We start from the raw sequence: 14,092 nt of genomic DNA on the forward strand, positions 1-14,092 counted from the left end.
TATTTCTGTTAGTTTTTTCTTCTGCAATTGATTCAATGAAGCATTGCAAGGTAGCAAGTTTGCTGGACTTGGAAGGAAGACCTAATTACTGTCAGCCTGATTTAAGAGTTTTGAAAGCTTATCACTGTGACTCTAAACTGTGTTCTCTATTTTTATGATTGCTTTTGCTATCTTAATACATACCCATACCTGCAGATTTTGTAATAGTTATGCAGCTGTTTTCACCTGCAGAGCATTTTACAGATACTGAGTCTTTGTCTTAGGGTGTTATGAACACATCGATTTATAACTAGAATAAGTGAAAATCCTTTGAATGCTTATCATGAATGTGAAGAGATGCCTTTATAGACTAGTCTTATATCTTATCTCTCACTTTGGAAATAGAATACCTCACACATTCATATTCTGTATCATTCCCCTCTTGCAGTAATCCTGTTTACTTGTAAACCCCTGAAACTCCTCTTAAACAGTAAATTTGTGTTCTACAAATAAAAACCAAGAAGAAATGCAGCCTCAACTGCAACATTTTATATTTTTTTGAGATCTCGGGATTTTCAAAGTGGTAAGCTTGCGTTCCCAGGGTCTGTTTGCAAGAGGAAAGGGGAACCCTTAGAAAGCTGTGTCTCTAGCTGCCCACCAGCTGCCTGCAATGAGTCACGAGTGTCTTTTGAACTCTCTTCCGCTCCTAATGCCTTCCTGCTTCTCCCACTGGCTCTCGGCCCCATTTTTTTTTTGCTCTACCTTTGTCTGAGTTGTGTCAGATGGAGATAGAGATTTCTGTATGTCTAAGGATAAGCACATTGGCATTAATGCAGGACTGAAGAAGAAGAGAAGGGAGGCTCTGTAGACCTTGTTTCCACCAGAGATGCTAAGAGGCCTGGCTCACAAATTTTTATTTAACGTTAAATGGTCAGTGTTTAATTTCATAGGTGGTTCAGCCAGAAAAATACTTGTAGTGTAGACAAAGGGAAGAAATATCACCTCCTTCACCCAGGAAAAAGAGAAGAATTAATACACCTTTATCTATCTATTTGGGTGTCTGTATCTAATATACTCTATAATCTTTAATATACTCTAAAGTACCTGTTACTAAATGATTATAAAATATGTGATATGTACCCTAGTGTGTTTTTCCTTGGTAACCATCTTAAAATGAAAAGAGAGTTCAGAAGTGTTATTGCTGCTTCTGGCTGTGCTTACAACCTTATTTCCCTTTACTGACTGAAGTGTTCTTGCAGCAAGTTATTTTTGCTCATGGAGTGTTCTGGTGTTTGCAAGAGGTATATTACCAATGGAGTAATAATCCTGGCTGCTTCAGAAAAATGTCCATTTCTCTTACCCCGCTCCCTCAAAAATTACTTGGTTTGAACATCTCTGTTTTAAAATGTTCAGGGAGTTTGGGTGTTTTCAGAGGTCAGACTTCTAAGTGAATTAGGAGTTAACAATTAAAGTAAATAATTTTAAACTGTTAGATAAAGTGAAAACTAAAAAGCTTTGCTTATGTCAACTGAGAAACAACAACCAGTAGGCTGCTGATAGTGAATACAAACATAATTTGCCCTCTACATAGCTATTAGAAGCCAGTATTCTTGTAGATTTAGTTCTGCTTATTATTCCGTTGTGTTTCAGCCTTACCTAGAGTGCATTGTCTACGTGCTTATGAAGATGCCATTCTTCTCAAAGGGGACATAGGCAAGCAGAATCAAGGAAGCATCTGGGCTGGAAGGGACCTCTGGAGATCAGGTCATCCAGCCCCTGCACAAAGCAGGGCCAACTGCAGAGTCAGATCTGACTTACAAGGTGGATCAAATAAAAACTTGCTCACTTTGGGGAATTCAGTGATGCATGTACTTTGGAAAGCTGTGTCCTGCATGCCTTTGGGCATTGAAGGTAGCGCGTGTACAGCTGAAAAGAAAGGGGCCATGCCTTCTCCCAAGATGTTGCTGTTTAACATCGATTTTTTTTTTTTTTTTTTTTTTTATTTTGTCATCTTAGCATTCCAACACGTTTGGTCAGAGAGAAGAGCACACTCACTCGTGCCCTTGCACTTTCCCCTGTTGCACAAATCAAGGGTGAAGGACAATGTTAAACTGAAATCCTGGCAGTATCCAAGCCCAAGAATCTTTTGAATGTCTTGAATGTGCCATAGATTTTTATCATCACATGTTGCCCTGTTCATCATCAGGCATGTTCATCACACAGTTATTACTATTATTAAAATTCTCATTATAGGCAACAGCAGTTTTACCTGCTCATTTTTTGTGTTTAAATGGCAGAACTTAAAGGCTTAGCGTCCTTGTTCCTTTCCACCTTTTCCCTCGGAAGTTACTTATTTGGGGCACGCGGAGTTTGCAATTTTGTGCTTTAAACTGGATGTGTGCTGGCTTCTTAACTGCTGCATTTCAGGGGGTTTAATGTATATGCCAGTCTGTGAACTTAGGCAGCTCATGGCCAGAGGGAATGATAATACTTAAATTGTCCCAGCAAGACTGAAAGGGTAGTTGCCAGTGTCCTGAAGGTAAAACTCAGACGGTGCTCAAGAAAGAGATAATGCGAACACAGCCTTGTGAGCAGTGGAGGGTAGGATTTTACCTGCCTGCATAGTAACAACCTCATTAATTTTAAGTGGTGTGGAATTGCTGTAGGTGAAGTTTCTGTCTGGCCATAGTTGTGATGTGATGTATGGGAGAATTCCAAGATTCATGATCTTTAAAACAAATATGTTATGTTGTAATGTAACTGGTTTGGGGTTTACAGGTTTTCAGAAAAATAGGAAATTTCCCATGGACATTTTCACATCTTACTATTCTTTTGGGACAGAGCTGTAAAATGAGCTCCCCTTTTCTTGTCATTTTAGACCAACAGACTTCTCAATTTCTTTTTTCTTTTTCCCTCAGAGGTCTCTCTGCATGGAAAGGATACTGAGCTTTGCTTCAGGAATAATTACATATATTGTTCTGTATATTCTTTGAGTAATGATAGGATAGAACTAACTTTTTTCTCACATAAGTTTGCCTTAAAGTAAAAAAAGAAAAAAAAAAAACCAAAACCCCAAACAACCAACCCCCCTCCCCCGCCCCCCCAAAAAATCCCAACAAAAAACCTGCAAAAGAAGGAGAGAGAGAGAATATAAGCTCGGAAGGTGCATTTGCAGATAAACTTTGGAAAGACCCATGCAGTGATATGAGGAAGGAAAGGAATTATAGTAATCTTAGAATAAAAACTAGTCCTTAAAAAAAATTAATAGTAGCACATAGAAGAGGCATACAGATAATAGAACATGTCTGATTAGGACAGTTTGATAAAAATGGGGGAAAAAAAAGTATATTTATATGAAGGTATAATATAACATTAAATTGAGAAGGGAACTCACTCTTTTCTCTCTCTTTTTCTCTTTTTTAAACAGTTGGACAGACAGAACATTCCAGTGTAACTTTGAAGGAAGACACCGAAACTATGGAGACAAGTCCATCTGACTCAAACACCAAGGACGGTGTAGATGCTGAGAAAGAGGATGCTCATACAGTTAAACAGTTGCCGTCTTCAGAAGAAGACACAGAAGACCTTGACCATACATCTGAGCCACAGTCTTATGATCTGGGTTTTAAAAAGGTTTTTAAATTTGTTGGATTTAGATTCACAGTAAAGAAGGAAAAGACAGGAAAATCGGAACCAGTTCAGCTGCTTACTGTAAAAAAAGAAACACAAGCCCCTGAAGGAGCTGATGATCAAAAAGAAGTCAGCTCGGAAGAAATAGCGATGCCTGAGGATGCGCTCTCTGCAGAAGACGACACCAAAGACACACTGAAAAATGAAAAACCAGAAGATGAATCTCCTAAAACACCAGAAGCAAATGAGATCTGTTCACAGTCAGCTGCCTTAGCCACTGATACTGCATCGCCATTAAGAAAATTTTTTACTCAGGGATGGACTGGATTTAGAAAAAAGAAGAGTTTTAGGAAGCCTAAAGAAGATGAACTACAGTCTCCTACGAAAGAAGAGGAGCAAGAAAAAGAGGGGGCAACATTAACAACTGAAACCAGTGAAAAGGAGGAGAAATCTGAGCTCGAGAAGCAAGATGAAGAGAGGAATGTGACAGCAGTAACTATTGAAGCGCATGAGGACCAAATGGAAGGTGAAAAGCAGGAGTCAGAAAAGACTGTGGCAGCTATAGGAGTTGAAGCAAGTGAGAAGGAAGAGCTAATCAAGCATGATGAGCAGGGACAAAAAGAGGATGTAGCAGCAGCAGTTGTTAAAGAAAGTGCAAAGTTGAAAAAAGCTGAAGATGATGATCAAGAACTGGTGGAAGTCTCAGAAGATCTTGGTAAAAAGGAAGAAGAAACTGAAGAAGGAGAGGAAGAAAGTGAGGTGACAGAGAAACCACGAAAAACAAGGTCAGTGGCACCTGTTATCACTGACAGTGTGAATGGAGAATTGAAAACATCCTCAGAAGTCCTCCCTGCGGGAGAAGAAGTGGAGTCAATGGAGAAGTGTGAAATAGATGACAGAACTGAAATATCCTCTGAAGAGAAACTCGAGGCAGGATCTTTGGCAATTGAAATTTCTAGTGAACAGCTTAAAAAAACTGAAGGAAGAGAAGAAAATAAACTTGCTCCACTGGGGAAAGAAACATTTGATGAAAAAACAGAGGAAGCAGAATTGAAAATGTCACCCACAGCAGAAGACATTGCACAAGGAGAGGCTCCAGATAGAACCACAGAGGAGAAAGATAGCAAAGAACATGAGACAAAACTGACTGTGGGTGCTCCTGGATTGAAGTCCTTTTCTACTTCTGAATGTTCGGTTGACATGGAGGATGATCAACAGTCAGTCAAACCCGCTGATGAAGGATTACAGGGGAAAACTGGCATAGTTATGACTGATACTGTCAAACCAGATGAAATAACCACAGAGGTAACTCCTGAAGAGGCAGCGGTAAAGAGGCCTCCAGAAGGTATCACAAATGAAGCTGAACTGCTGTCTTCTCAAGAAAAAATTAAACTACAAGGCAGCCCTTTAAAGAAACTCTTTACGGGTACTGGATTAAAAAAACTGTCTGGAAAGAAGCATAAAGGCAAAAGAGAAGAATCTAAGTTAGGGGAACAGGGTGAACCAATTCAGCACTTATCAGATTCCCCAGATAGCCCAGAGGAACAAAAGGGGGAGAGTTCTGCTTCTTCTCCTGAGGAGATGAATGAAATTCCTTCTTTGGAAAAATCTGTAGATGGAATGCAGGTCACTGAAAATGAAGATGCTGCAATTTCAGATGTGGAGCGAAAAAGAGAAAGTGTTACACCCTGGGCATCATTTAAAAAGATGGTGACTCCCAAGAAACGTGTCAGAAGACCTTCTGAAAGTGATAAAGAAGAAGAAATCGATAAGACAAAGAGTGTTGCAGTGTCTGCAACTGAAAACGCTGTTGATGAAAACCAGGGAGAATTAAAAGAAAATGGGATGGACCAGAAACCAGAGAAAACCACAGAAGAGCCCAAAAGAAAGGTTGACACCTCTGTGTCCTGGGAAGCTTTTATATGTGTAGGTTCTTCAAAGAAAAGAGCCAGGAAATCATCATCATCTGATGAAGAAACAGAACATAAGCTCAGTCAAGAGAGCCAAAAAATAGAAGAGTCTGGACAGAGCAAAGAAACAGCAACAGATGCAATTCTTACTAGTTCTCAGGAGAGCGATCAAGGACAAGGGAATTCTTCCCCAGAACAAGCTGGAAGCCCATCTGAAGGTGAAGGTATTTCAACATGGGAATCATTTAAAAGGTTAGTCACTCCAAGAAGGAGATCCAAAACCAGAATGGAAGAGAGAACTGAAGACTCTGTTGTGGGATCTAGCCTGGAGCATTCAACATCGGATGGTGAGCCTGGAAAAGATGAATCATGGGTTCCATTTAGAAAACTGATGCCTGGACGTAGGAAGAAAAAGTCCGATGGAAAGCCAGAACCAACTCAGCTTAAACAAGCAAGAGAAGACATGGCAGAAACAACTGAAGAAGATTCAGATATTCCAGCTGTTGTTCCTTTATCTGAATATGAAGCAGCAGAGCAGGAGAAAATTGAAGCCCAACAAGCGAAAGATGCTGAAGCGATGAGAGAACAAACCTCAGAGGAAGAGAGTGCAGAGAAATTAGAGGAGACCCTAAGAATTGAGCAAGCACATGAAGGGCTGGTACATGCAGTTACTGTTACTGTTGTGGAAGGGGAAAGGGCAATTACCAGTATTGAAGAAAGGTCACCATCTTGGATATCTGCTGCTCTGACGGAGTGCATTGAGCAAGCAAAAGAAGAGGAAGAGAAAGAAACTGAGAAAACATTTAAATCGGATGTTATTGTGGAAGAAGCAGTGGTAGCTGCTAAGACGGTGCCAGAGACAAGAAAGGATATAAGCGATGACACCACGGCAAGTGAGCTAGAGCTAACCTCAGAAGCAGTGACAGCTCTGGAGGAGACAGCAGAAGCTTCCTGCGCTGAAGAAACAATGGAAGCGTCCCTTGCTGAGGAGACAACTGAGATGGTTTCTGCTGTTTCACAGTTAGAAACCCCAGATACTACGGAGGAAGTTACACCTGTACAAGAAGTAGAGGCCACTGAACAAAATTTGAAAGAATTAGCCAAACAGACACAAAAAGTTCTTCACGAAGTTGCTGAAAGAGTAAAGTCAGCAGATGTAGCACAGCTGGTTAGTGAAAGAACCATGACAACAACTATAACTACAACAGTGCAAGGAATAGAGTCAGAAGTGAAAGATGATGCTAAAGATGGGAATGTTGTAGGCCAGGAAACTGTTTTGCTTGAACAGTCCTTGGAAAAAGGAGAACACAAGGAGGATGGCCTCCAGCCCCAGGGAAGTGCAGGGAGCATTCAGGGCCAAAATGGAGTTGAAGAGAGTGTTCTGTGTGAAGGGTCAGAGAGAAGTAAAATATCTGCTGCAATGAAAGAAAGCACAGAAGAATGTGAAAATGTAGATGTATTGAGAGATGAAAGCCAGTGGCAGGCATGTGAAGAAGCCGTTGTAGAAGACCATGAAGAAATATCTGAAGTGCAGAGGACAGTAGAGGAACCTTCATCGCATGATGAAGAGTTTCACAGCATCAAAGCAGTCACTCCCAAGGAAGAGCCGTTTGCAAAGCAGGAGCCTTCAGAACAAGAGAAACTGCCCATAACAGAGTTGACAGTAGATGAGACAAGAGATGAATGTTTTCCAGATGTACAGACTGCAGTAAGTATTACATATAACACAAAGGTTGATCCGTCAAAATAAAAATCAGCAAGTGTTAGATATTATACCTAATTTAGAACTGCATTGTGGCAATATTACTGTCAAGGACCTTCCTTGTGCAGTCTGAGGCAACTGAAGTTAATTTCTAGTGAGACGCACACACAGATGTCCAGAAGCAGCAGCCACTGAGGCTTGTGTGCAGAGAGTGGTGGATGGGATTCCTACAGAAATAGAGTGGGAGATGGTGTGCATGGGTCTGAAGGTGCTGAAACAATTGTCGTTAGGGCTCCTGCACAGCACAATGTGACTGAAGATACTGTATGAACACCTGAGATACATATGTGATCCATATGGTACCATACATAGTGGATGGTATCTTCAGTTGTAGGCAGAGATACAGTTGTAGCTGAGGTACCTCTGCAAAGGGAGGAAATGAAATGACGCCACTATCTCCAGCTTTAAATGCGCAGGAGTTGTTATGGCTGATGTGGTCCTACATTCTTCCCTACCTCCCCACCATCTTCCTGGCTTAGTCTTTGTTTCAAGTGCTGTCTGCTGTCTCTTGCTTTAGGCTTCCCTTTGTTTAATGAGCTCTGTGTCCTGAGGAACTGAACACAAGCTGGGATCTTGGTGACCCACTAACCTCAGCATCATCATCTCACGCTCTTTCCATAACGCTCCTCCTTTTGGTCATTTCTTCTGGTGCTTTTTCACCCAGAAGATTCCTGGTCGCTCTCTGCTCGTACCCTTTTTCACAGGTCTGTTGCAATTCTCCACAGGTGCAGGAGAAGACAGAGGATGAAACATCTTCCTTGGGGCCTACAGCTGAAGAGCCTGTGCAGCTTGAAGGAGAGGGCAAAACCCTCACTGTGGGACCAGAGTGCACAGACGCAGTTGACACTGCGGTCCCTGTTAAACCTGAAAGACAAGATGAAATTCCTGACTTAGACTCGCAAGCATGTACTAAAGAATTTCCTAGCAGGGCACCTGCCCAGGGAGAGGAAGAGGCAGATGATGCTGTGATCCTTGGAGTAAGAAGCACGGAAGTCACTGTTACTGCGGTTCCACTACAGAATGAGGTAAAAACCTCTGCCCTTCCTTCAGAAACAATTGTCTCAGAAGCAGATGCTGAGCAGAGCGCGAGGGATGGGGCTGGCAGGCACATTACAGAAAAAGATTCTGTGCCTGTCCTAGAGCCACAATGCCAAGAAAAAACAACTGAAACCCCCTCCCAGAGTGATGAAACTGTAAGTAGCAAAATGGAAGATGCTATGCTCGAAACTGAAACACACTTAGAGAGTGATACCATTGCCACTGAGGCTCCCACACAGATTGAAGCAGACAGCGTATCTAATTTAGCATCAACATGCCCAGATATCACTGAAAATGGAAACACTGTCCTCACTGACATAAGTCCTAAGAAATGTGAAACACCACACAGCTTAGCTGAAGAAGAGACTGTGGAAAAAGAACAAGAACTTGTAGAAACCTCAAACTGTCAAGACTTTCAGGCAGAAGATAACAAAAGTAAGCAATTGATGGAAAGAGCCAAAGAAGTATTTGAATCTGAAAAACAGGAAGCTGTGAGAAGTGATGAATGTTCAGCTGCTATCCAGCAAGAGGTTTTAACTGTGCAAGAGAAAGGCTCTGACTCAGCCTTCCTACAAGCTGAAAGCTTGGAGGCTCTGAAAGTGCCTGTGCCTGTAGCAGCTGCAGCAGTTGAAGAGCATGTCATGGCAGAAACCATAATGCCTGCAGACACGACAACCAAAACTGTGCAGCCCTTGGCAACCACACCAGAGCAAATGGCTTCTGAAGACGTCCCAGTTACTACTGTTGACTATTCAGGCGGTGGGACTGCAGAACTTGGTAGTGCAGAAGCACCTGAGCCTCAAGTAATTTCTGCTTCCATTAATGGAATATCAGAGGAGCAAGAGAGGCCCCAGGGTACAGGGCAACCTGAACAAAATGGCGTTCCTCTAAGTGACAGTCTGTCTTTCACCCACACAGAATTTGAGAAGGATGTTGTTCAGTCTGTGACAATAGAGTCCCAGAGTACAAAAATTGTATTGAATGCCATCCAGACGGCTGTTCACAAACTTGCAGAAACAGAAGAGTCAGCTGCCTTTGAGTCAGAGCAGTGCATTAAGTCTATAGGTAAAAGTCCATCAGATCCAAATACACCTGAACTTCTGGAAAGTATGCAGGTGGATCATCAACTTCCAGTAAAAGAGGAAGAGATACGGAGTAAAGAACAAGAGCTCCAGCAATCAGGAATAGTGAAAACTGCTACCTTAACAGAGTCTGCAGAAATCCATGCAACTGTAGAAAAAACAAAAGACATGCTGTTAACTTCTGAGACGCTGAAAGATGGACAAAGTCAGAATTCTTTAACAATTGTTACTAGCCCTGAAGACATTTCAAGGGAAAGTGTGAGACTTCAGAAATCAACAGTAGAACTAAGTACTTCAGAAGATTCAACCAAAGACCCCCTAGACATACACCCACCAAAATTAAGGGAAAAAGAAGTTGGGCAGATTATGGAAATCGCAGACCAACATACAGGTCAACAAACATGCAGAGAAAGTGAGGAAGAACAACATCACCCGCCAGTGGAAGATGGGAAAACACAGACATGGGAGGATGATAGTTGCCAAGAAGGAACATCTTGTGATAGTCCACAAAGTCAGAACTCAGTGGCTCCTGAGGCCTTGAATGTAAGTAACATTTTTAGCCAGCAATTTCCTTCTTTTTCCAGAATAGTTTTGGGGGTCTCTAAAACTGTTGTGTCTATAATTTTTTTTTTTTTGTTAAATTCTGGCGAAAGGCAATTGCTCCTCAGTTTAACCAACAGGCCACTCTCACTTTACTGCCTCTCTCTGGCTACTCAACACCTTGTTTCTTTTCTGTACAGCTGCCCTCACTTTAATGGCCTTTGACTTGGCCTGTAGTTTAGGGTGGTATTTCTGGGAGGCAGTAAATGTGGTTTCCAGTTTTTCTAGATACGCGCTCACATGGCACGTGTTTAATGTATGGAATTTAATCTGCAAACACGCCTCCTCTCTAACCAAGCTCTTTTTAAAATCCTAAAGGATGTGAGTGTTGCCTTCCATGGTAAACCTGGAGTGCCTCATGCACTAAAGCTCTTTGCACTTCAGTGAAACCTGAATCAGAAATGGTAGGTATAGTCTCTCCCTAGGATATTTACTGCACTTGTTTAACTAATCATGAGACCTTTATCTCTGAGAACTGCTTGGGAAAATAAGATGTTCTTGAGAGAGTAAGTTGTCATTAATGAAGCTTTTTTACTGTCATCTTTCTTTCAGATGTGCTAAGCATCCATGTGGCATTTGGAGAGATGCCAGTCCTAGAGAACAACTGACAATCCTGTGACAGAACCAGGAGCTTTATTCACTACCCTTTATTCTTGGATGTTAACATCTGCTCTTTTGAAGACCTCATCTTTTTTTGTCATTTCTATTAAAAAACAATGCCTTTCATGTTGGCTATATCCACACGTGTGTTCCATTCGAAGGTCATTTCCCTCTGCCCAAAATATAGCATTTAGACTGGAGATGCACAACTGAGTGAATGGACAGACCACTAAAACTTGTGCCACAGTTATTGCTGTCCCCTCACTTAATGTGTGTCCTGTCTGTCCCATCTCCTTGAATCCCTCCGCTCTCCCCTGAATCCCCCTACCTTCTTTCTGCAGTCTCCCTTACCCTCCACGTCTTCTGTAGCTGCCTTGATTTGACCTATGAGTGGCTGTAGATGCTTCTCAGTTTGTGTGTGAGGGGGAAGAGGAGGGCTGACTGATGAGAACATGAGACTTCTGGCTGAGTAGCAGATGTGTCTTTATCAAACAGCAAGAACTGGATCACGCACAAATTCTTGAGCAAGATGCTCAAGATTGCTGCCTTTCAGTCCCATTCAGGCATCTCTATCTGTCCTTCAGTTGTATTTGTGCAGGCCTGATTTAGTCAGAAATTACTTCTACAGTTTAGCCTGAAGGGAGATTGAGAATACCCTTTTTCTGTTGTTCCAGACTTCAGGTCTCAGGACTGGACTGTAATGTGTTGAATATTTATATGTATGTCTTAAACCCAGTTCTGATTTTAATGTAGAGCTATGATACTTCTGTACCATTTAGGCGTACCCTTAAATGAATTTTGTAGAGTAGCCTGGAGAGGAAATTGATACCATTGGAGCGGAAATTGATAACATGTAGTTTCCTATTTATTGTTCCAGGTTTTTCCCATTGTAAAATCTCTCAAACTTGGCTGTCTTGCTTTGAATATTTATATGTATGTCCTAAACCCAGTTCTGATTTTAATGATATGAACTATGATATTTCTAAACACAGAAGGAGAGCCCTGACCTGTGTCAGATCCACCGATCACTTCTACTTGCAGTCCCTGGTTTCTGAGATCCCTCCAGACTTAACACTTCCCTGATGTCTTGCTCATGTAGCAACCCCAGTGGTACCACAACCCTCGAATTGCACCCCCTCGCCTTATTCCAGAGTCTGCTCATTTCTTGTCACTGCCCCATCCCACTCCAAGCCTTTACCCATGCCATCTTACATCCTTTCTGCATACAAGCTTCCTCCCTTTCCAACCCCTGCCTGAACCCCTTTCCCACCACTGCATTTCCTGAAATCCTCCCCGCTCCTATCAATACCCTGTCTTCACTCGGGGGAAGTAGGAAGGAGGGTGAGGGCTTGGTGATGAATTCTGCCTTGGATTGCAAAAAGCTGATGAGACCTTTGGGGTGCTGAGATCTTAATAACCTTCACCTAAGGTAGACTGACAACAGCTGTAGACCAGAATGAGCAGGGTGACTTAACAATGGAAAGAAGCCCCAAGACTGGGAGTCCTGGGATGTCTGTCCACGACAGGAGTTGGTTCTCTTCTTTTGTTGTTTACATTAAAATCAAACATGGGGTACAAGTCCGTACTTTCTGCTCTGATTTCTGAAGTGAAGGTTACAGATCGCACTTTGTGAAACTGATGCCCATCAAGTTGAACAATAGCTCACTATCCTACCTGTATAGTAATTTATTTTAAAATCAACTTTTAGTGTACAAATGCTCTTGTTATGGCAGGTGCTTGCCTCTCCTCGAGGCTGCACGTACAGCAAGCAATGTGACTGATTGCACTGGTGTGATTGCACCATCTGGTGCTGCCCTGCGTGGAAGCATCAAAAGATTTTTCCTTACCTCAGAGCAAATTATATAAATATTTAAAGCCGAACAATGTGGTTTCAAACAATCCAGTCTCTCTCTGTCCATCGTTAGCGGCAGCTTTCCCCCTTAGCTTTGGGCAATTCCAACAACCACGGTTGGTTTCCACAGGTTTAAGTTGGCTTGCAAGTTAATCGTGCTCTTAGTAACACCTCGCAAGTGCAAACTTGGCTGAATTTGTACAAATTGTATACCTATGTACGTTAAGCCATATTGCAATAACTGCAGCAGGTAAAATGAAATAACAATAGCATGACCTGTGTAATCCTGAATCTTATGTTTGTAGCTCCAAAGCTGTTAATAATATGTAAAGTTAATTCTTGTCTGAACCTCATTTAAATAAAGCTAGCTTTACCACAATGTAAATTGTCTGTTGGTAGTAATTGGACAGGTGAGTGCTTAAACTTGCCCGTTTTCACCATTAATCCAGGGCCTAGGTAAGCAATGCAACAAATGTAACTATAAAACAAATACAAAAGCTTCTTCTTATAACTGACAGCTAAAAAAATGCTGCACCCGAAACCACGCTAATGGTGCAAGGAGCATGCCTCCACATAAAGATACTACTTTGTTCCAGCGTATTGCTTTGGCCTCTCAAACTCTCACTTGAGACTGTGACTTCTGGCTTGTGCTTAGAAGCTTGAAGCTTTCTCTAATCCAATGTATTGGGTTACTGAATTTGATTTTGTGTTTTTAAGGTAGATTTTCATTGAGTAAATAAAATACAACTACAAATTTGTTCTAATGTGTGTATGTGGTGGTTTTTTCAGCTTGCTTTGTCTAAATTATTTTCTGATGGTTGCTTCATCTTTAGAGAGTTAATTTGCTCCTGACAATTCACTTGTTGGTGACTGACATTCAGCTTTTGATGTGAATTAAAGGAAATAATTACAGAATTAAACTGCGGTTTGGTTGTAAGTTTCTATAAAATATGCATACTTCAGAAGAAGTAATAAGAATAAGGAACTTTGGAAGACTGTGAAGAAAAAAAACCCCTCCATTAAATTCAAGATAGATAACAGTATTCAGTGGGCAAGAATGAAAAACTAGTAAATCATATGCCTCGTTGGTGTAACTGAAGTATAAAAAAAAAAAAAAAACCCAACAAAGCAACAACAAGAATGTCCACAAAAAATTTGGCATAGAGTAGTAGATTAAGGACCTTAGGCCCATAACTGCTATCTCCTAGGCTTCCCCCACTTCTGCTTAGCTGCAGTATACTCCTCATGGCACCAAGTGTGGAGGTGCTTGTGATTTATGTTCGCAGACCTTGGACTTCAAACATGAAATTTTTCCAGCTGTCGTATGTTCTATGGCTAAGGATGTTGAGCAGCATTTGTATCTTGAAAGACTTTCATAGATTCACACCTGAACTCATTCCGTAAAGCCTACATGTCTACCTTCCTGTCTCAGCTAAAATGCTAAATCCAGTATCTGCAAATACTTACCTGCACTGGTCACAGCAAATGCAGGGATGTCGAAACACTGCAGGATGCCTGTCCCTCTTCTTGCTTTCATATTGCATCAGCAGGCTCGTAGTGCAGGCGCCTGATCTCGCTGCTCAGCTCTGGCATCTGGAGGTACAGATCAAACCAGCATCTCCCACCAGACTTTGTGCTC

The 14,092-nt window shown here is 41.7% G+C and overlaps 1 protein-coding gene across 1 annotated transcript in view; it reads left to right on the plus strand.

The window, feature by feature from the left end:
• Positions 1–10,562, plus strand: part of AKAP12 (A-kinase anchoring protein 12) — a 29,355-nt gene extending 18,793 nt beyond the window's left edge. The window contains exons 3-5 of the mRNA XM_075707701.1: positions 3,407–7,227; positions 8,007–9,944; positions 10,554–10,562. Coding sequence (XP_075563816.1) covers positions 3,407–7,227; positions 8,007–9,944; positions 10,554–10,562 — 5,768 coding nt within the window. The remainder of the gene's footprint in view (positions 1–3,406; positions 7,228–8,006; positions 9,945–10,553) is intronic.
• Positions 10,563–14,092: the final 3,530 nt, after the last annotated feature.

This window comes from Pelecanus crispus, chromosome 3, assembly GCF_030463565.1.
Source record: "Pelecanus crispus isolate bPelCri1 chromosome 3, bPelCri1.pri, whole genome shotgun sequence".
Taxonomy (NCBI): Eukaryota; Metazoa; Chordata; class Aves; order Pelecaniformes; family Pelecanidae; genus Pelecanus; species Pelecanus crispus.